General features: G+C 43.2%; 4 protein-coding genes and 1 long non-coding RNA gene across 5 annotated transcripts; 2 read left to right on the plus strand and 3 right to left on the minus strand.

Moving 5' to 3' along the window:
- Positions 1 to 259: 259 nt before the first annotated feature.
- Positions 260 to 5475, minus strand: LOC128470437 (protein Daple-like). Its single transcript, XM_053452326.1, has 7 exons — positions 5390 to 5475; positions 4271 to 4591; positions 2678 to 2854; positions 1901 to 2021; positions 1489 to 1673; positions 1255 to 1329; positions 260 to 374 (listed from the first exon to the last, which is right to left on the minus strand). Exons 2-7 carry the CDS (start codon positions 4277 to 4279, stop codon positions 264 to 266), a joined length of 678 nt encoding a protein of 225 aa, XP_053308301.1. The 5' UTR covers positions 4280 to 4591; positions 5390 to 5475; the 3' UTR covers positions 260 to 263.
- Positions 5476 to 5925: 450 nt separating this feature from the next.
- UTP3 (UTP3 small subunit processome component) lies at positions 5926 to 12308 on the plus strand. The gene is made up of 16 exons (XM_053452320.1): positions 5926 to 6000; positions 7229 to 7313; positions 7646 to 7702; positions 8317 to 8373; positions 8740 to 8854; positions 9093 to 9170; positions 9468 to 9592; positions 9698 to 9844; positions 10126 to 10194; positions 10340 to 10380; positions 10463 to 10559; positions 10760 to 10900; positions 11244 to 11371; positions 11513 to 11570; positions 11686 to 11793; positions 12154 to 12308. Exons 1-16 carry the CDS (start codon positions 5984 to 5986, stop codon positions 12241 to 12243), a joined length of 1413 nt encoding a protein of 470 aa, XP_053308295.1. The 5' UTR covers positions 5926 to 5983; the 3' UTR covers positions 12244 to 12308.
- On the minus strand, positions 12271 to 12759 carry LOC128470440 (uncharacterized). The gene is made up of 2 exons (XR_008346032.1): positions 12535 to 12759; positions 12271 to 12501 (listed from the first exon to the last, which is right to left on the minus strand). It is a non-coding gene; the product is annotated as an uncharacterized LOC128470440 (long non-coding RNA).
- An 800-nt stretch (positions 12760 to 13559) lies between these two features.
- PPCS (phosphopantothenoylcysteine synthetase) lies at positions 13560 to 15212 on the minus strand. The gene is made up of 3 exons (XM_053452323.1): positions 14589 to 15212; positions 14193 to 14296; positions 13560 to 14106 (listed from the first exon to the last, which is right to left on the minus strand). Exons 1-3 carry the CDS (start codon positions 15118 to 15120, stop codon positions 13783 to 13785), a joined length of 960 nt encoding a protein of 319 aa, XP_053308298.1. The 5' UTR covers positions 15121 to 15212; the 3' UTR covers positions 13560 to 13782.
- A 518-nt stretch (positions 15213 to 15730) lies between these two features.
- On the plus strand, positions 15731 to 21130 carry ZMYND12 (zinc finger MYND-type containing 12). Its single transcript, XM_053452321.1, has 8 exons — positions 15731 to 15936; positions 17097 to 17238; positions 17521 to 17692; positions 18620 to 18789; positions 18981 to 19103; positions 19313 to 19421; positions 19566 to 19711; positions 21006 to 21130. The coding sequence occupies exons 1-8, from the start codon at positions 15737 to 15739 to the stop codon at positions 21114 to 21116; spliced, it is 1173 nt and encodes a 390-aa protein (XP_053308296.1). The 5' UTR covers positions 15731 to 15736; the 3' UTR covers positions 21117 to 21130.
- Positions 21131 to 22193: the final 1063 nt, after the last annotated feature.

The following is a 22193-nucleotide window of genomic DNA, read 5'->3' on the forward strand; positions in this document are numbered from 1 at the left end:
GATCAGGCCCCTCTTTTCCTTTTGTACCAGATTGTTACCGTGTGATTTTAAATGTACATGTGTGGCGCTATATAAATAAATGTCATCTGACACTTCCCACGTGGAATCACGGGGAATTGTCAAATTTTAGTCGCAAAAAATGTGGATTAGGAATAAATCCAGAAAAATACGATTCCAATCCGTAAAGTTCATGAGGTGGATGTACAGAGGTGGGTTACAGATGTTAGTTACTTAATTAGCATTTTTTTGATTCGTTAGTTTTGTTATTTAGACAAAAACGTGAAACGTACGGAAACGTCCGCAGACATTCTGCCTGCCTTTTTACGAATCCCAAACAACTTCTTCCAGGGAGTCTGAACAGGGGGTAGCTGCTCCTTTTGGGGGGAAAAATATTGGAAAGATTAATTTATTTATTTATTTTTTTTAAATACATGATTTTTAAGAAGAATGCTTTATTTTGGGTGGAAATAGACTAAGACTCAGTAACAGCTGTTGGACCAGTACTAAGAACTGATTTATTCTATGCAAATTTGCCTGCAAGATTGTGAATACAATTATTATTTTACTGTCAAGCAAATCATTTAAACCAAAAATATGTGTTTTTACAACAAAATGCTCAAAAAGTGAAAGGGGTCATTGTGCTTTTATATCTCGGGCAATCTTTTCCCAAATGCTATCGCTGTGTTATCTATAATGTGTATAAAGTTATTTTAAATCTGCAGTTCCAGATATGAGGAGTGAATCTAGAAATCGGGAGTTTTAAAGAAAAAAAATGCCTAATTTTTACAGCGATCGTCTAGTTTAGTCTCCCCAATGATTGCGACATTAAAATATTAATTCTATGGAATATAAAGAGCCAAAGAATCAGCGCAGAACAAATGGTGAACATTTGTGCAACTTCTGGAATTAGAACTACGACCCACGCAGCTCTACCCGTCTCCAGCACTGAAATGGTTAAGATGACGAGCGCCATATTCACAGATGTTTAACTCAATCAGTTAAAAGGCTGCGCTTGTTACCCGGACCGGCCGCTGATGCCACAATGTACTTAATGAATGTATCTCTTAGCTTTCGAGGGCCATATTGGCTTTTAACCCCTTCATGACAAAGCCTGCTCACAATGCATTGTTTTTAATGGGTTTAAGGACAACCCATTGTCCTTAAGGGGTTAAGGGAATAAATAGGAACCCCCCCCCTTAAAAATTATTATTGCAAATCAGTTACTGGAAATCTGCTCACGACGGGATGATTTACCTTATTCAGTGTTTCCTTCCCTCGTTGCAGGTGAAGTTCTTCTTCCAGCGCTTGATGAACGTCTCCCAATTCATCCTAGAAAAAGAAAAGGTCGTCTCCAGAATTAATCAGAATCGGGGAATTCATTGGAAAACCTGTAGCGCCGTCACTGGGGCATCACCAGGGGCATCTCCAGACCAAAAGGCCCCATGAGTGTAAATCCAGTGCCCTCCACATTATTGGCCTAAAAGGTACCTGCGGTTTCAGGTCATCCACGCAATCCAAGTGGGAGTCCAACTTTTGTTCTAAAAGTTCCAATTTCTCCAATAACGTCGCTCTTTCGACCAGTAAGTAAGCGATCTGCTCGCTGGGGCTGCTCTGGGCGATCTCAATCAAACCCTCCTGGTCCAGCATCTCCTCCACCTCCTTCAGCTGCGATTCTGAAATTAGAAATATGAGCATTTGCCTTCCAGGGGATCTTCTTACTTTGAGATCTAAAACTGCCCCCCGGAGTGATGCCGTTATCTTCACTGCCCAGCTACAAGATCGCCCCACTTCACAAATCACCGCAGACTACATGTTAAAGAGACCTCAGTGACCCCAAACCTTTGAACGGTTCTGTACGTCCAAGCCAGCTTGAATCTGACGTAAGAAAGACATTCTTCACCTTGTAGAACCTGCAGTTTTTCGAGCTCAATTCGGAGTTGTATATTTTCTTTTTCAAAATCCGTAGTGAGAGCTTCTCTCTCCTCCGTGAGGCTCCGGATGTGGGCCACATAGCTCTCCACCTAGAGAATCGAATACAGCAGCGTACATATAGAAAAATGATCATTATCACATCTGCTGGAGACACAGAAAACCCACAACATAAAGTCGCATGGGCATTTACTTAGGGAGAGGAGGAAATCTCTACATTACTATGTCCGGGGTCCCGAGCGGCACTGCAGGAGGTGGGCAGGCTGGGCACTGGGTTTAAACATTGGAAACCGCTCTGTTCTGGTACCCTAGTGTGTCCCGTGTATTGCGACCCTTGGCTTGCCTGACTACTCTCTTGCCTAGTGATTCTGCTCCCATTTGATCTACCTGCGCACCATACCTGGCTCTGTTGACTACCTGCTCTAACCTTGGGCTTGTATGACGACCCGTTAAGCGATCCGATCCCTGCTGCGTCTGAGTATCCGTCTTGCACCCCGTGTTACCTGACCAGGAATTCTTCCTGCGGTATATCTATACAGGTATCCGGCTTCTCTGGTGCTTTGCCCATTATACTCCGTGCCGAACTTTACCTGCCTACACCTGAGCCTCATCACTGTTGGGATCGTCTAAGTCCCTGTCCTCTTAACTTGGGGTTCAGCCCCCTCGTTCAGTGTTTAAGGGCGGTCTGTGCGTCCGGGTGACAATATCATTTGGCACGAAGCTCGTTGGTGCATTTAAAGGAACTCACTTCTTTCATTTCGTCCTCCTGATGCTGTCTGAGCTCCTCCAGGCTTTTTGTGGCAGTTTGTAGTTTGGCTTGGGTGCCTTGGTACAGATTCCAGAGGAACGTCAAGTGGTCTTCTGTAGAAGATTCAGGATTCAGCCCACGTTCTTTAAGTCTGTCGAGGATCTCTTGGTACCGGACCTTCATATAATAAGAAAAAAAGAGGAAAATTATAGCTTGGTTTATTGACACGACTATTTAAAAGTTTGGGGTCTCTCAGCTGTTTTCATGGAAAGGAACCATTGGAACACAGGAGTGATGGGAGTGATAAAGTCATGTATTTGTATCTTTTTACAAGAGTTGTCCTGTATTCTTGTATCCGGGAACCTGCTTGGTTTGGCCCTGGTCTGCTAACCCAATCTTGCCCCCCCCCTTATTACCGGCAGCTAGGCACTGGTATGGATAACTCTTTGTGGAGAGTGTATTGGGATCAAGAAGATGCCTGCGCATGCGCAGTGTTGCTTGCGCATGATGAAGGTTGCAGCCATTACATATAATTGCTTGGAAGGCATCTCGTTGTCGTTTCCATCCAGTTTCTTACTAGAATTCCCACAGAATACATTTTTTGCCCGGTCTAGAAATAGCCTCTGACGTCACGCTCCGTCTCCGTGGGGTAACCGGGTTAATGCCGCAAAGAACTCGACATTCCCAATTTAGGAAACAAAAGACCGGCCTCGGCATTCCAACGGAGCGTTAAGGGAAAACTAGACGGCGTTTAACAGAGATATACAGCCAGCTGCCGCTGATACAATAACACAGAAGACCCCAATGTGCAATGAAAGCTGATGCAAACTGCAACTCTCATTATGCTCAGCCAAACAGGGTGAGGCTCACAGGATCCATAGACCGCAGCAAGTGGAACTTGAACCACATACCGCATACAGATACCGAATCACTCCTATAATTTGGATTTGCGGGTTTTTTTTGTTTTTTGTTTAAAAAGTATATTTAACTATTTAAAGTCCACATAAGTCTAACCTACCCAATGAAAGGGCCAGAAAGCCCACAAATGTATACATATCCGCTGTGGAATACGACGGCGCTACATAAAACTATAAACAATAATAGTAATCATATAAAAACTTTTTTTTCTGCATTTTCGCCGAGTTGTAGCCGGTGACGATAGGTACGCGGCCTTAAAGAGAGCCGGGACAATGCGTGCAGGTATAACGTTACCACGGAAACTTGGGAAATTTGGGTTTTAAAAGGCTATATTTTAAAGTGTCATTCTGTGCCAAAGTTCTAAACGGGGAGTGATCACATGGCAATCCTTTAGACCATTCCACTGGTTGCCATGGTGACAAGACCACTTTTAGACTCTAAAATAAACTATTCTTTATAGATTTTAAAGATGCGTCCGGTAACTCATGCGCGGCTTGTCGGTCAATACAAGGTTCTTACGAACATTTGGCCAAACTCACGAAAGTTTACGGCAAAATTCTTAAGTGTGAAGCAATCACCATGGAAACCAAAGGAATATTTCTGCGTCTATCTTCCAGAAGCATAAAATCGATCTTATTAATGGCGGTGCACAGAAGACGGGCAGACGCTCCTTACCGTATCCATTGTGTCTTTAAACCGCAGTACCGGATCCTCAGCGCTTGATCATCTCGCATAACGTATTTCTGGAGGGGGATCCGCTTCGCGCCATCACTGATCCAGACGGGGGGGTCCTTAACGGTGGGCGGCAGAATATGATCATAAAGGTAGTGTCAAGAATTCGCACCCGTCCACCATGTTTAGTTGGAAAAGGTGGGCATTTGTGGCAGGCAGAGAATCGATGATCTTTAGACCGCGCTCTGTCTACACCGTGATCCAAGCTTCTGTCTAACTCTCAGCGCTCTCGTCAGACGGCGGTCCGGCTCTTCCACCGATCACCTGAAACAACACAAAGCCTCCGACTCTAAATCCTCTTCAAGGTTCCCGCACCCCGATCCCACACATAGCACGGTCCTTACTACCTAATCGCCCTCACCCAACGGTCCTTCCTACCTAATCGCCCTCGCCGAACCACTCTGCAAACCGATCACATCACAGGCATCACATCCTGATTCTGCTTACCACACACTCCTTGCATCCCGATCACAGCGTGCCCCGTGCACCCCAATCCCAATCACAGCGTGCCCCTAATCCAGATCACAGCATGCCCCGTGCACCCCAATCCCGATCACAGCATGCCCCTAATCCAGATCACAGCATGCCCCGTGCACACCAATCCCGATCACAGCGTGCCCCTAATCCAGATCACAGCATGCCCCGTGCACCCCAATCCCGATCACAGCGTGCCCCTAATCCAGATCACAGCATGCCCCGTGCACCCCAATCCCGATCACAGCGTGCCCCTAATCCAGATCACAGCATGCCCCGTGCACCCCAATCCCGATCACAGCGTGCCCCTAATCCAGATCACAGCATGCCCCGTGCACCCCAATCCCGATCACAGCGTGCCCCTAATCCAGATCACAGCATGCCCCGTGCACCCTAATCCCGATCACAGCGTGCCCTGTGCCCCTAATCCTGATTACAGCGCTATCCTTGCACCCTAATCACATCACACCCCTTTTACCCAAATTCTTAACACAGCACACTCCTAGCACCCTGATAGTGATCACTGCACCCCCCTGCACCCTGAGCCCGTTTTACCCCCCGGCTCCACACCCGGCTCGGGGCACTGACCCAGCTTTCTAATACTGTCCTGTATCCCCCGGGGGTTTTCGTGCATGAAGCTGAGCTCCACTCCTGTGCATCAGGGATTTCTCTCCCTCCTCCCTATTGAGCAGGGGGAAGGCTGTCGGTAGTCATGGCAACATGGGGATCCCAAGCCGCCTGGAGGATGTGTGCACCCGATAACCTTTCCGGGTAGAACAAAAGATAACGTAACACTAGCGGGTGTTCTGGTGATCATGATTTGTCTGGGGGCAAAGGGGCACTTCCTGAGCCTTATTTACATTCTGAAGGCTCAGGGTGGTGAGAGTAGAGGTTCACAACATCTGGAGACTGGAGTAGCATAATAAACCTCCTCGTATTTATTCATTCATTCATTCATTCATTCACACGGTGCCATTAATGATGTTATATATAGACACATATGTTATATACACTTACTCTTCAGACAGAGCTGATGCTGAAATATATTTCATTCGTATTCATGGAAAGGTTGAACTAGAAGTGTAAGGGAACGGCGGGCTCAGCCGCGGTTTTCGAGGGACTGCATTTGGAGTCGGACCGGATATTGCGTACACGTGTATGGAATCTCTCTGAGAAGGCAGCATGGGGAAGTTTCGCAGGTGACCAAAGTAGATTAGAGAATTGAGGGATCTGGGCTCACAGTTTGGGTTGTTCTCTTATAGAACTATAGATTGTAAGCTCTTGGTAACAGGCCATTAACATCGACAGCACCGACCTTATATTAGTGCCTCCCCCATATGCAGTGCTCTATGGATAGCTGAGTGTATCTAGGGGTATTAGTTGTAGCAGTTAAAGAAATTAACCATTTATTTACTATGAGAGTTGTGTTTCAGCTTCTTGACATCCCTGTACATCGTACAGACCCAACCCCAGGGAGATTCTGCTGCAGGAGAAGCTTGGCTGGCCCTGTATAATGTATAGTTAAATCAGTGACTCTTTGGAGTCTTCTTATGCAATGGTTTGTACATTATACAGGTCCAGCTCTACCCTTGTAGCTGGAGAAGCCTGCCAGTGTTGGATAGTGAAGCGACAAAGTTAAATCTCTCCATTTAGTGAATAAACCCCTTTGAGAGCCCTGAAGATGAACAGCATGTTACTTTTTCTTCTAAAGCGCACTAAGGGTTAAGAATGTTAACTCAGCTTTGGGCACTGTAATTAAAGCAGAGTTATTTTCATTGGGTACAAATTTAAAACCGTTCCAAACAATCCACTGTGAATCATGTTCATTGTGATATACATTTCTGTGTAATTTGCACGTTAAGCGTAGAACAGCAAGATAAAATTGTATACAAACAGTATATTAAAATTATTTGCCAAAATCTGCCAACCCTGGTGATGATCCTGTAAGCGCATAAATGTAAGGAAAAGTGGGTATTCCCAGGGGCAATATTTTAGTTTGGGCGATGGATCTGGTGACGTACGTAAAAGTGTAGGATTGGTAAAAAAATGTAAATCTTTATCTGTCGCCATTCTAGGCAGTCATGTGATTGTTGGGTACTACCCCTGATAGCGGCCCAAACTTAGCTGTGGTTTTCTGCTAAGTTTATAAAGTCCTTTTCCCGTGGATCATCATCAGACGATCACCCCGTGAGATCAAGGGCTGGCACACTACAGTTGTAGAGTAGATTGTGACAGAACACCGTCGTTAGTAAAACACGTAACACAAATCAAATATATAGCAGTCGTATTACGTGAACAGCCATTCAAAGCAGAAAAGTGTGCATCATGGGTTTTATTAAAAGCTACCGTTAATAATTAAACACAAATACACTGACGTATACTGCATGTTACTGTATATAATCTGAACTCTAAATGTTTCTGTTGCAGGAGTCAAAGGCTCCAGAAACCCAAAGCAGATCAGAAAGTATACGATGAGTCCCTGGCTAACGCAGATATCCCTTCAACTGAAGATGTAAGTTTATGATGTGGTGATCCCTTAGAAAAAAAAAGGTATTAGTGGAGACTTTTGTGTCCAATCAGCACAGCCGATCTTTAAAGTTGATCTTTTTTTCACAATTATCATACTTTTCTTTGTATTGGCCACCAGTTTTAATCTACTACCGTGGCCCGTCTCCTGCACCGAGACGCGGTTGTGACAGTCGTTTTATTTTATTTGTGTAGGGCAAATGGGATCAGTGAGATTCTTACTTGGATCTCCAGTAGAGAGCCTTCTAAAGCTATGAGGTTTATCAAATGCGTATTCCCTCCGTTATAACCCGATATTCACTATTATTCTTCTTACAGATCAATTCAGATTATTTCAATGATGATGTTGAGAAATTCCATGAGCAAAAGTTCCAAGTGAGTCTGACTGCTTCGCGATACAAACATCCATCTCTTGTCACGATTCGGGGGGGATAATAATACACTACAAATTCCAAAAATGTGCTAAGGGATTATTTTCTAAATATTCAAGACTGTATGTCTATATATATGGCGGACGCTGGATCTATAAATCATATTGCTGCTACATTGAGCAAACCATGTCTATAGGATTAAATTTACACTTTGGGGGGTTATTGATTCAATGACTTCAACTGATATAAGCAAGTCCTTGAAACCTGGTTTGGATGAGATGTGAATACAATAATATATATAGCTATTGAGATGATGGTATCTTGAGTCCCAAGCGACCTTTCATAAAAGATACCGTTCAGAACCAAAACTATTTGGCAACGCAATTCAAAGTACTTCTGCATAGACATTTTGGTTTGTGCAAAAGATTTAAATTCTTTCCAAAATGGGTAATTGAACGCAAGAGTTTTATGCCTTGAGGGACTGATTTTCTTTTTAATTTAAATTAAAGATTGTTTTTTCTCTGCTTTTTTTGTTAAACTTGGTGTTATGTTTTCATAACAAAAGCGCATTCCGTATAAAACTGTAATTACATTTTTATTTTTTTTAACCTTGTTTAGCGTCTGATAAAAGAAGGAATGAACCTTGAAAGTGATGAAGAACCGATCGATAGTGAGGTTTGTACAATTAATCAGGAATGTGACCGTGACGCAAGGAAATGAGTAACAATCCATTCTTAAGGATTTTTATGGGGCAACGCGGCGTCACAGACCACTATTACAGGGTCCTTGTCTTGGGAAGAACTCTTCTTTCCCCCTAATAATGTATGGACTTGGAGTTCCTGGTTTATACTGCTCAGGTGTCCCTTCCTCTTATGTCGTTAGTAAATCTGTCCTCATGGGAGTGGAGGAGCCGGGTTCAGCTAATGATGTTGCAGAGTGATGGAGGACGAGACCACTAGGCCAGGGGAAAAAGGGGTGCTGAACCCGATTTGGTACCCCTATAGTTAAGCATTATAAATGTTAGGTCTTGCATTCGTTTAGGAAGAGGTCATGCCTCTGGATATTGTAGATGATGAAGATGAAGAGGACCAGGAGGAGGAAGAAGCTGATGATCATGGTTCTATGGCAAGTGACCTAGAAGACCGGCGAGATGACGGTTAGTTCTGCTTTCTTCTTAATGTAATCTTGCGGTAATTTATAATGTTTGGCTTCCTTTTAAAAGATGGATTTAGTTTTGTCTCTCTCTGATCTCAGCTGTGTTTGACTTGTTGGCTCTGATTGTTATCCACCACCAGCTGTTCAATAAATATTCTATATGTGTGCGTTAGATCGTTGCCGACGATCACTGCGTGTATTTGATGGATGTTCTAATTTGTTTTTATTTTTGTTTCTAGGTCTTCCAGATGAACTGGCTTGGGGTCAGAAAAAGAAGATTTATTACGACACGGATTACACGGAGAAGAAGAACAAAAGTACGAGCTGGTTTAAATTAATAGTAAATAATGCAGAAAGACTCACACCTGAAATTCACCTAAAATTTCACATAAAACTCGATCTGTCCAAACGGTTAAATTCTAGCTTATTTAGGTATCTGTATATTTATATATATTATCTAGTATGATGGAAATCTGCAGCTTATTTTCTTAATGGTTTTCTATGGCAGCTTTTAGCTGGGAGCGGAACACTAGTGCCCTTTAATGCAGCTCTTCATGAGCCTTTAGTTTTCCCCTTTGATATTTTGTCTACTCGCAATGTTTTTGCGTCTCCAGAGGTGAAGAAAAGCAAAGAGGAGCTTGAAGCTGAGGCAGAAGAGGAAGAGGAGGAGGCTCAAAACATCCAGAGGCGTCTAGCAAACAACCTAAATGAAGAAGACTATGGCCTGGATCTTATTCAGGTAACAGAATAAAAGTATAAACTTGATTGGCACTGAGACCCAAAGGTTTCTGTCACCATGCAGCTCCTTATGCTCTGGTTTTTGTTTTTTTGTTTTTCATTTTAGGAATTTGGAGAAAAACTGCCTGAAGAAAAAAAATCAGAAGAGAAAATTGTTAAAGATTTGGACAAAATGACGGAAAAGGAGAAAAGAAAGCTGCTGAAGAAGGAATCGCCGGAGTTGCTGGAACTGATTCAGGATCTGAAATTAAAGGTAACTTTATTTTTCGTGTGAATGTATAGCACGTTGCATTATTTAACCCCTTAAAGACAATGGGTTGTCTGTAAACCCATTAAATACACTTGTCCTGTTATTATTTTATGTAAAAATGGGTCATATTAATATTGTAATCACTTTGGAGTGATCCAATCAGCAAAAACAATATATTGGTTGCCATGGTGATTAAAAAAAATCTTTAAATGCTAGCATTTGCCAAATTATTTTTGCTTCCCAACACGCATTCTGACTCGCAGTTTTTGTCACATCTTTAACAGTTGGCAGAAGTGAAAAATGACCTGGATCCGCTCATACAGATGGTAAAGGATGGAAGCATCCAAGGAAAGGTAATCATAAACAAGAATTATTGTGTATTTAGTTTTTCCCCCATTATTTTTCCCATTTTAAACCTATACCTGCCAGCGCACGTTAATTATGTTTCCTTGGCTCAGAAATCACAGCTCATACCTTCCATGTATATTTACCTTCCAGGGCAGCGCGTACCTGCAGACAAAATACCAACTTTATTTAAAGTAAGTATACGTTTAAATATGTATGATCCGTGCGTTAATCTCCTGTACGCTCCTTTTATACCCTGCTCTGTGTTTTTTTCAGTTATTGCACCAATATCAGCTTTTATTTACTTTTGAAAGCCAAAAGGATCCCAATCCAGGGTCACCCTGTCATAGAAAGACTCGTCGCCTACAGAAATGTGAGTGGTTTGTTTTGCTTTTTTCACTTGTGATTTAATAACTGTGACTTTCCCAAAAGCTTCGTTTTATAGTTCGATAAATCTAGAGGGTGATTTTCCCGTATTGTAAGAGCATTTGTTTTAGAAATCGCCCTTCTCCGTGCTAGAATAGCCCGAGTACTCCTATCAAAGCCTTCTACTTTTGTCTTTTTTCCCCCCAGTTGATAAATGATTTAGGAATTGTAGATGAAAGATTATCTGGGCAAATCCACCTACTACTTAATCAAGATTTAGAAGAAAACGAGTCAGCGGAGGAAAATTCTGCCAGTCTACCCAAGGCTTCCAAGAAACCTGTGAAAAAGGTACGAACCCACATATCCTTGTGTCTATCTCACAGATTGCCCTTATAACGAGGCTTACAAACATCCCTAATTACCCCCCCTCTGTAATTATGAGACACAGAGACCTCTTTATTCTTCAAACCTCTTTTTTGTGTGATTGTGTACCATTTTTGTGGAATTCTCTGTAAACGTGATTAATTTCATAGAAGCAGCCCACCTAAAAGACCCGAACAAGTCATTTCACAGTAGATTCCACTAAATAAAACTTACACTTTTATTAATAAATAATCCTAAATGGACAAACTGCTATCTGGATATGGGAAAGGTTGCTGTATATATTTCCCCCCCCCCCTTTTTGTCTCAGACGCCTGTACTTGACGCGCCGTCCGATGAAGACTCTGATCTGGATGAGGAATCTGCTTTGAAATTCTACAAGGAGATGGAAACCAAATTACAGAATAAGAGAAAGCGTGCATCTGACGACGCAGTAGTGTGAGTAGCAAAAATAACGCTAGCTTCTTCCATTAAGGAAATTCAGTAATTAACTTGTCTTAAAAATAAAATTGAAAACGTGTGTGTTTGTATAATATATATATATATATATATATATATCATTCTTCTTTCCATTTCTAGTGCTGATTTGCCTTCAGAAGACATTGATCCAAATGCAAAGAGAGGCATCACATATCAGGTAATATAATACAGCAAAAGGTGGGGGAGAATCAGCCCATCCTTGGGTGCTTAGGTATATATATATATATATATATATATAATATTAAGAAAAAGATTTTTTCTCTGTATTTCAGATTGCCAAAAACAAAGGACTCACGCCTAAAAGAAAGAAGATCGACCGCAACCCAAGGGTTAAACACAGAGAGAAATTCAGACGGGCCAAGATTCGCAGAAAGGGCCAGGTCTGTACCTTATTTGTGCTTAACATACAGCTCAGGAGCCATGTGCATATCATATACGTGTTTAAGTTCCCTCACTGTATTAACTCATCTGATGGGAGGCTGTTCTATTTTTGTTCAAATAACATGAAATGGATCAGAAATCCAGCTCAGACGAGGTTAATGTTGTAAATGACTATTTTAATGGAATCTCTTCATAGGCCCTTTATCACTCCCATCACTCCTATGTCCTAATGGCCCTTTATCACTCCCATCACTCCTGTGTTCCAATGGCCCTTTATCACTCCCATCATTCCTGTGTTCCAATGGCCCTTTATCACTCTCATAAAAATACAATTTCACTCAGAGTTTTATTTATTTCAGGTCCGAGAAGTTCGGAAGGAGGAAACCAGATATTCCGGGGAATTATCCGGAATCCGAGCCGGGGTTAAGAAGAGTATCAAACTTAAGTGAAACGACTCAAAAATATTTTACACTTGATTGTATAATAAAAAAATTTCTTTATTATTTTAACTGAATATTTTGTATCTTTATTAATCAGCAACACAATGTATCAAAATAGCTTTTATCAAATAATTCATCTTAAACAGGCCTAATGGACCATCGACCTACACGGGTAAAACCAAAGCATCTCCGCGGAGTGTTTTTCACAGAGACAGCCTGCCGCCGGTGATGTCCCCTTCCAGTTTTTAGTTACAAATATCTTAATTTCTGCTACAGAGGAGTTACAGAAGTTTCAAAGACTAACAGGTTGCATTTTGTGGCTGGCAGACATATTTCTTCTTGGCCAGAGAGTGAGGCCCATTCGGCCCCCAGCCTGTTTTTCCCGCTGTAAAGACTGAAACCTTAATCAGTCGTTGGTCTCGTCTTAGATTCAGGAGCCGTATGTCTATCCCATGCATGTTTAATACCCTCGCTGTATTACCCTCTACCACTTATGCTTGAAGACTGTTCCACTTATCTACCACCCTCTCAGTAACGGGAAAACTTCCTTGTGTTGCATCTAAAATCTAAAAAAAACGTTAATGACAGAAATAAAAAGAGGGGAAGGTTAACAATACAGAGCAACTGGCAAAGTAACTGCACCGCTTTAACCCCTTAAGGACAATGGGCGGTCCCTAAACCCATTGAAAACAATGCATTTTGAGCCCGTACATGTACGGGCTTTGTCATTAAGGGGTTAAAGTCCAGGAGGCAGCAGGACTGATAAGATTAACATCTCTGTAACCAACTAGGATGGGAGACGGCGCCGTTATATAATATCACCCACAGCGATGAGCGTGTAAATACATTCAATTCAACAATAAGAATTAGAACACATACCGGTCCATCGTGCGTATTTAAAGTGTTAATTAGCAGCTTGGAGATTCTTAGATTGTAATTCTAGCTCCAAGTAAAAGTTTGTTATTGACACCAAAGCATGCTGGGAAACCCAGGGGCAAACCACAGCAGTCTTTGATGTATAAACCAAAAAGAAAATATAATTTTTAAACAAAGGCACCTTTAGGGCACCATAAAGTCTGAGGCTACAATACGTGATAACCATTTAAAGCCCCCCTAATTCAATATGGACCTTAGAGAGGTCGTCATCTTAAAGTAAGAGGGGCTAAAAAAGTATGGGGCTCGCGTTGCCAGGGAAACGCATTACGGACGGATCCTGCTAGAGGGAGTGCTCCATTTCATCAGGCTCCGCAAAGGAGAGGAAAAAATGCACCGCCCCACATCCTGAATATCTAAACTATAATCGGAACATATAGAATATACAGCGGTTAACGTAAAAAGTCATCTGCTATGGATAGCTTTATTTATAATGTCCCGACATACAACTGTTAAGTATTCGACAGACTAGTCTCATCACAAAAAGGCTTGACATCTAGTTTGTATAAATATTTCTATCATACATAGGACGGGGCAGTTCAGGGCGGGAGACAGTAACCGGCAGATTAACAGCACCCCCTTTAATAACATGGGGCTCTAGGGGGCCACTGCCTCTTACTGCAGACCCTCTATGAAACTCGAGTGCCGGGAGGTTAAATCGTCTACTATTTTGTGCTCGATCTCCACTCCTCGTGTCTCCTCGTCGTCCGAGACGGAGAGTTTACTCTCGGAGACGTCCGTTACGACCACGACATACGATCGGCGAGTGTCCAGGACGTTGGCCACGACCACCTGGTGGCGATACGTCTCCAGAGCCTTCCGCGCTCGCTCTATTAAGATCGAGGGGTCCGTCTCCAGTTTGAACGAAATGACAAATGCTTTGGGGGCCCAGTCCTTCACCAAAGGAGACAGCATTTTTGGCACCATCTTCATTGTTATCTGAAACCAGAAGGTAATCATTAAAAGAAAAACAATTAATTGGGCAATTAGTGGAATATAATTTCATTTTACCCAATTGAAAGTACCTGTAAGGGCCCACTGGAGGACTGGATCTTATGTTCTGGCATTTCTGAAGCTGGTATGTAGAAGTCTGAAACTGCGGCTGCCAAATAAAACATGGCATTTGCCCCTAAAATATAAACAAAAAGGTTGATTTTCATTAAAGAAAAACATTACAATAAATATTGAGTAATGTAATGTATATTTAGATAACCAATAGCAGTGATAGGTGCAACCCCCGAGGAACCGATAAATTCCACATCTTTAAAGCAGTAATTGTATAAATATGTAACACAATCAGGGGATGGAGGGACTCCTGGACTTTTTATGGGATGTTACCCCAAATTATTTTGTTAAATAGTCTCTTACAGGGGTCCACACTGTCCCCTCTGCGTTTAAATACCCTTTCCTGAGGAACCCACCTAAGGGGCTGAGGGCCTTTGCTGCTGCCAGCAGGAGGTGCAGGTAGTCAGACAGGGTGTTAAACTCCACGGGAAGCAGCCTGCCTGAGCCCTTTATGCTCTGGTAATCCTTTAGCACCCCGACTATTCCTGGTAGATTGGTCTGGTCAGCTTCAACCTTAAGCTTAGGTTCCGTGAGGGCGGAGTCAGTCTGAGGGGCGGGGACTATTTGCAGGGCGTCCAACCAGTTAACCGCGGTGTAGCGGCGGCTGTACGGGTACATGGAGCGGTGGCGGTGCAGGAAGATGACGGCGTAGCCGGCCTGCAGGAAATACTCTGCCGAGGCGGCTCCCCTCCGCCCGCTGCTGAAGTTATCTAGGAAGCGCACTGTGCGGGACTCCAGGGGCACCTTAGTGCCACCCGAGGTGATCAGAACCACCCTGCGCCCCTCCGAGCCGTGTGTCTTTGCGAAGACTTCCATGGCCCGGGCCGCCTCCTCTACTTCGGCCTGGGGGGCGAACTCCCGCCGGATCCGCTCCGCAGGCTCGGCCATGGCTCCCAAACACCACCAGATACGAAGGTGTCACCTAGAGCCTGAGCTGCAGCTCGTGGACTCTGCACTTCCGGAAGCGACGGAATTCCTCTACCGCCATCTTAGATTTGGGCAGCCAACCTGATCCCTTAACCACTTCATTACCAAGACGATTTAATAATTGATTATTAAACGTTTTGATGGCAGCTTTAATACTATTATGTCTTAAGACCTTCTAGCGCTTATTATATGTGTCTTAATATATCATTTCAGGATACATACGGGATGTTGCTATTAACCCATGGTGTGTTATACCATGTACCTCCTGTATGCCGTATTTTATCACCTAATCGGGCACATCATAAAAGGTCACATCACGCGGAAACGTGTATTCTCGTGTATTTATTCTCGTGTATCGTTCCGGATGGATTTGTATTAGAATGCAGCTCACACGCAGGGCTCCGGGATGAGTAATGTGTATTGGAGAGGCATGACGGGATCCTGCGGTGCCCTGCTACCCCTGTCTCCCGGAGATTAATGCCCCACGCAGGGCTCTGAACGTGTCTGAAATAATAATACCCCCCCCCCCCGACATACTCAGACCCGCCCGGTCCCTGCACTGGCTCAAGTCACGCCCATGTGCTCAGGAGCGACGAATCCGGTTACGTCCCTAGCAACCGAGTCCAGCGTCCCTAGCAACGAGGCATCCGTTCGCACAGACGACCCTACAATGGCGGTGAATCCGCTATCAAACCCCAAGGGTGTAAAGTTAGTGTGTGAATTATGCCGCAGCCCCGCATACACCCAGTGCCCCGGCTGCAAAGTCACATATTACTGGTGAGTAGCGAACTGCCTGAGACTTCCCTTCTCTACCTCATGGAATGTGAACCCCTGTGTATGGTGTGACGTCATATTACCCGCAAATGTCCAAAAAGGGTGATTTCTATCTAATATAATATTAAGCAGTTACTTAGCATTATAGCCAAATAATACAGCAATTATTATATAGGGACTGTATGGGGATGTGTTATAAAGAGACACTGAGCTGTAAACATAACTATTGATTGATTTGTGAGATGCACAAAATTCAAATGGCATGAAAAGTTCTTTATATTACATCATATCTCACAGCCTTTAAGGATTAGCCCATCATTTTTTCCTTATTCTTAGCATTGTATTTAAAGCTGTATATTAGCCATTTGTATGAGCTCTTGTTCTGTTATCTGATCCCCAATCTACTAGACAAACACCCAGACTCCTTCTCATACTGCCTGTGGGAAACAATAGAATGGCTCGGTCTTAATCACCCAGTCAGGTATGCTGACTAATGAAAGTCTATGGAGGAATGGACTTCATTAGCATCGCCATAAAGCGTCAGCTCGGTGTGGTGTTTGAGCCAGGGAAGTCACCCAAAATATCACATAATTGACAATGGCAGCTCCGGGTCTGCAGATAAAGGGAGTTTATTGGAACAAAATTAGATAAAACCAGTTTTTTGTCACCGACCAACATTACTGTATACAGCACTGGGGGTTATATTACTGTATACAGCGCTGGGGGGTTATATTACTGTATACAGCACTGGGGGTTATATTACTGTATACAGCGCTGGGGGTTATATTACTGTATACAGCGCTGGGGGTTATATTACTGTATACAGCGCTGGGGGTTATATTACTGTATACAGCGCTGGGGTTATATTACTGTATACAGCACTGGGGGTTATATTACTGTATACAGCGCTGCTGGGGTTATATTACTGTATACAGCGCTGGGGGGTTATATTACTGTATACCACGCTGGGGGTTATTACTGTATACAGCGCTGGGGTTATTACTGTATACAGCGCTGGGGTTATTACTGTATACAGCGCGGGGGGGTTATTACTGTATACAGTGCTGGGGGTTATATTACTGTATACAGCGCTGGGGTTATTACGGGACACAGTGTTAGATGTTATAACTCTACACGGTATTTTTCCCTTCTCTTTTTGATAGCGATGTGAAGCACCAGCAGGCTGATTGGCTCAGTATCCACGAGAAAATCTGCCAGTTATTGATCCCTCTGCGTACTCCGGTGCCATTCTTCAACTCTGCAGAGGAGCGTCAGCATTGTGTGGGGCAGTTAGTACAGAGAAAGGTGTGCTGATCACATACAAAAGGGTGCATAGAAGGGACTAACAGCAGATCCACAATGGACCTAATCCGGATCCTTTGACATAATCCTAATACCGGAGTGTATATAAATTGCTGTATATCCAGTGTGTATTTCTGAGCTCTAACCATACACTAAAAGCTTCCATGCAGAGATCCCTCCTCTCCTTTTATTTGCTATGACCTATTATTTGGTAACATAACCGCTTTGCCCTATTGTGGGTAACAAGGTCCCAGCATCGCGTCATCTAGATATTTCTTTCCACAGAAACATTTGATTGAAATTACCATGAAAGAGGCGCAGAAGTTCCTTTACGAGGGAAGACATGGTGCTGTGATCCCCGCGGCTGCGCATTCCCTTTCCTTAGTGATTGATGTGTACGGACTGACATCCTTAGAGCTGGTGCCTGTATACCTCGTCCTGGCTGAAGCTAATATTGGTAAGCGTTGGATGACACATGGGAACTGCAGTCCACACTGTCTGGAATGGTAGATGACAGCTCGTTCTATACGGCTTGTGTAACGAGTCAAAGCTTCTGAAAATATTGGTGCCGAAGCTCCGTAAAACATCAAAACTGATTTAAAAATGTTACTGTAGATAAACATTGGAACACAGGAGTGATGGGAGTGATAAAGGGCCATTGGAACACAGGAGTGATGGGAGTGATAAAGGGCCATTGGAACACGGGAGTGATGGGAGTGATAAAGGGCCATTGGAACACAGGAGTGATGGGAGTGATAAAGGGCCATTGGAACACAGGAGTGATGGGAGTGATAAAGGGCCATTGGAACACAAGAGTGATGGGAGTGATAAAGGGCCATTGGAAGACAGGAGTGATGGGAGTGATAAAGGGCCATTGGAACACAGGAGTGATAGGAGTGATAAAGGGCCACTGGAACACGGGAGTGATGGGAGTGATAAAGGGCCATTGGAACACAGGAGTGATGGGAGTGATAAAGGGCCATTGGAACACAGGAGTGATGGGAGTGATAAAGGGCCATTGGAACACAAGAGTGATGGGAGTGATAAAGGGCCATTGGAAGACAGGAGTGATGGGAGTGATAAAGGGCCTCTGTACACCTATGAAGAGATTGCATCTTCCCCCGTCTGCGCTGGATTTCTGATCCATTTTATGTTATTTTAATGGACAAAATGTGTTTTTCTTTTTAAATCAAGGACATTTCTAGTGACCCCAAACTTTCATGTATAAACTTTATTCGCTAAATGGAGAATTAACGTTGCCGAAAGGTTAATTTATCTCATACGGTACGTCAGGTTTCATTAGATCAGGCAGCCTGTTATCAGAATAATCGATTTATAACCTGTGTGTTTCAGACCTCCATACTGCATCTTGCTCTTTACACAGGACTCGGCCAGCTCACCCTGGCAGAAGAATACCTCTCGCAGGCTTACTGGACTGTGCTGAAAACCAGTGACTGCACCAGTACAGTGAGGTCCAAACTGCACCGGAACCTGGGTCTGCTCTACTCCGCCAAAGGGGAATTCGAGGAATCCCTGCGTCATTTGTCCAATGATGTAAGATGATTCCGGAAAATGTATCTCATAACAAATACACAGAAATGGACGTTGTCTTAATGTACAGAGTACGATGTAGATAAACAAGAGCTCAACCGTCCATTCCCCATCCAGAAATGAAACCGGAAACCTGCAAGCCCCAAATACCCCACAATGAACATGTTTTATTCAACCAGTTTCCTCATCTCCAGGTTTACTTTGCAAGCTTCGAGTCTGGACCGGACAGTATCTATACCTCCGGGGGCTACTTCCATATGGCAAACATCTTCTTTCGGCAGAACAAAATGGACATAGCCGATTCTCTGTATACAGAGGTCAGGTGCTTTTTTAAAAATATTAGTTAAGATTAAGTGTTTTCTAGGATACATTTTATATATATATATAGTTCACAGAAGTAGGAGATCCAGCTGGCCCACGGCATGAGCCGAGGCGGTGACCGGGTCTCCTGGCTATAGCACCAACTCTTCCATGTATAATGCACATGTCACTTTCATGTAAATGTTGTTTCTATGTCATCTCTTAGGTGACCGATATATGGCATAGGCACCTTAAACGGCTGGTGGATCTCCAGGTGAAAGCATCGTTAAGAAGTGGCCCCGTGTGGTTTGATGATCCTGATCAAGAAAGTCTAGGTATCTGGTTTGTGAAGAGATATTTGATCAAGCAAATGCATGTTTGCTCCCCATAAATATTCTGGTGCCTTTAGGGCTTTACTCTAAATGTCCACTGCAACGCCCACTGTCAGCCGCTAACTCTTATCATTTTCCTTACCATAGATGAAAACCAAGAGGCAGAAGCCCTTCAGATCCTGAGCGCTATCTGGGATATCAGAGAGCAAGCGTCCAAAAAGGACTCCTCGAAGATGGTGAAGGTTCTGCATGCTCTCACTATGCTGTACTTTCTGACCATGGACCTACAGAAGGTAAGTGGAGCTCATGGTGAGTGGACTCGTAAGGACGATCAGTGTATTTCTATACAACAGTTTTGGAATTGGCCATACTCTTCTCCCATAAAGCCACCAGAGGACCTCAATCACTTGATAAGGCAGGAGTGTAAGGTATCAAAGCACACTGGGTTAGTGACCTATCAGAAAATGTGGCCAACAGAATTTCCTAGGAGGTCACATACTCGTGTGTTGATTCTCGCATCCGCTGGTCTTGAGCCTACACAGGGACATGTGGAGTGGGACTGCTGCTTTATTTTAGGGTAAAGTACAGAGGTTTCGTGGAATGACAAAGCCATTTCCACGTAGTAAAGCGTGTTATTGCCAGGTCACGGTGATGCTACAGTTTTCTGCGCCTCTGTCTGGCTCTTCTCTTTTCGACGTTCTTGTCGCCTCCAACATTCTCCAGAGAGCTGCTAATCTACCAATAATTGTTATAGGGAGAGCAGTATGAGGAATATTAGGAGCGTTTATTGGCAGCCTCACCAACAGTGACATTCAGGACCTTCTGGCCAAAAACAGGCCCTCTATACTTAATGCTGTGTGTGTGTGTGGGGGGGGGGTATACAAGGGTCCTTTTAACCCCTGTGCAGTTGACAAAAGGAAGAGATTTTCTCATTAATGACCATCACCAACCCAAAATGTTACTGCCGGCACCCACATTTCCGTAATGCTGATCTCTTCTAACGCCCTTAGGAAGTCAACTTGAGATATTAAAGTAGATGTTATCGCTTTAAACATTGATGTTCAGCTGGTTTCTGCGTCTGGTCCTTATCACTCCAGGCAGGTCTCTTTATCATGGCTGTGGTGTTAAATCTTCCGCTTGCAATCTCCGCCGTGCCTCTTCCTTCATGAATAATATACGTCGTTGTTATTAAAGTGTAGGTCTGGTCCGTGTATCACACAGTCGTTATAATTTATCACTGCCGGTAACATCATGGAATTTCCTAGCTGTTGATCTCCCCCGTTTAGCGGTTTGAAGAGTCTACGTTATTTATCGAATGTTAATAAACCCAATGACCATCCGACTGCAGATAAATCCGTCAATCCCCAGCCGTCCAAGGCTGAAAGGTCATAATCCATCAAAAGCAACCATAAAGCGGCTTTCTATCCGAGGGAGACATAGTTCCAGATACTAGCGGAACCTCCACTCTGAAAACTACATAATATTAGGTTTTTGTGGGATAAACAATAAGCTAAGAAATTTACTGGAACCTTTGAAATAAAAATCCCGACCTTACTGGTTTTATTTATTCACATTTTGTTTTTTTAGGCTCAGGAAGCTGGGAAGAAACTACTGGAAGCCACCCAACAGCTGCCCCCGGAGGACACATCTGAGGATATCTCTGCATTAATAACGTTAATTGACCTGAAAATGAAATAAACATTCATCCTGAGGCTCTGCTTCACGATTGGCTGCGGATTTAGGTTGTTTAGGATATAACTGGTCCCCAAAACAGGAAGTGGGTGGAGCTTGGCTTAGCGCTCAGTGAAAATGGATGTTGAAATTGCACAGATTTTCTTTGTATCAGCAACTTTATTAAGAATGTAAACTTTTTAGCATACAGTAATTTGGTGTCCCAGTGACTTTACATCATTATCAACCCAATTAAGTCATAGCGACATCCAAGCAAAAAAAGGTCCTTTTAATTCACTATATTCACACATTTTTGTTCATTGTTTCTGTGAATTATTTACACGCGTGACGCGCTTATTAACACGGGATAATATTCATTACAGGCACAGAATTTGCTTTACAATGTTACTACAGGTATTACAGATAGGGTTTCATTTCTACTTATTTATACTCATTCGATTGTTCATGCCGTTTAAAACATACAATGCACGCAATGCTTCGATGTGAGGGGACACCACGGCTGCTGGAAAGTTGACTACTTATTGTGACTATGTATGTGAGTGTGAGTGTGAGTGTGTGTGTGTGAGTGTGAGTGTGTGTATATATATATATACATACAGACATTATTTCTGTGCATAACTTTCACATTGTCTGAGATTAATACTCTTTGTTACATTAAAAAAAAAAGTGCAAGAGACGATTTATGGCAAAAGTTCCCAAAGCTGGCAATAAGCGTTCCGAGACGCAAAGGTCATTATTACGCCATGATATCCGTTGGCGCTGATGACAGCGGGGGAGGTACTGGGTACTGAGGAACCTTTATAGAGCTTTTAAATGGGATTTTGTAAATTATAGAATACAAAAGATATTCTAGTTCCACTATAAAGAGTTTTAGGCTACTATCTATATATGCATTTTAAGTCAATCGTACAGCAGCTTGGGGAAAATAAATTGCATTGTATATATTTTCCCTAGGCCATGTGTCGTACTGGCTTGACTATGAGGACCGTGGCCCCTTTCCCCAATGGCCAATGTCGTACTACGATGAAAGGGGGCCCCAGGTTTACTCTATATGCCACTTTTTGATATTCTTTAAAGTATAAG

The sequence above is a fragment of the Spea bombifrons genome, chromosome 12 (genome assembly GCF_027358695.1).
Source record: "Spea bombifrons isolate aSpeBom1 chromosome 12, aSpeBom1.2.pri, whole genome shotgun sequence".
Classification (NCBI taxonomy): Eukaryota; Metazoa; Chordata; class Amphibia; order Anura; family Pelobatidae; genus Spea; species Spea bombifrons.

Bases quoted from the DNA above. Each gene is read 5' to 3' on its own strand.
- LOC128470437 (XM_053452326.1), bottom strand. The intron at 1,674-1,900 runs GTGAAGAATGTC...TTCTAATTTCAG, and splicing joins AAAACTGCAGGTTCTACAAG to AATCGCAGCTGAAGGAGGTG. The intron at 1,330-1,488 runs GTACCTTTTAGG...TTCTTTTTCTAG, and splicing joins TGGATGACCTGAAACCGCAG to GATGAATTGGGAGACGTTCA.
- UTP3 (XM_053452320.1), top strand. The intron at 10,381-10,462 runs GTAAGTATACGT...TGTTTTTTTCAG, and splicing joins AAATACCAACTTTATTTAAA to TTATTGCACCAATATCAGCT. The intron at 10,901-11,243 runs GTACGAACCCAC...TTTTTGTCTCAG, and splicing joins CCAAGAAACCTGTGAAAAAG to ACGCCTGTACTTGACGCGCC.
- PPCS (XM_053452323.1), bottom strand. From the start codon at position 15,120: ATGGCCGAGCCTGCGGAGCGGATCCGGCGGGAGTTCGCCCCCCAGGCC. The intron at 14,297-14,588 runs GTGGGTTCCTCA...TTTATATTTTAG, and splicing joins AAAGGCCCTCAGCCCCTTAG to GGGCAAATGCCATGTTTTAT. The intron at 14,107-14,192 runs GTACTTTCAATT...TTCTGGTTTCAG, and splicing joins CCTCCAGTGGGCCCTTACAG to ATAACAATGAAGATGGTGCC.
- ZMYND12 (XM_053452321.1), top strand. From the start codon at position 15,737: ATGTGCTCAGGAGCGACGAATCCGGTTACGTCCCTAGCAACCGAGTCC. The intron at 17,693-18,619 runs GTAAGCGTTGGA...CTCTTTACACAG, and splicing joins CCTGGCTGAAGCTAATATTG to GACTCGGCCAGCTCACCCTG. The intron at 18,790-18,980 runs GTAAGATGATTC...CCTCATCTCCAG, and splicing joins TGCGTCATTTGTCCAATGAT to GTTTACTTTGCAAGCTTCGA.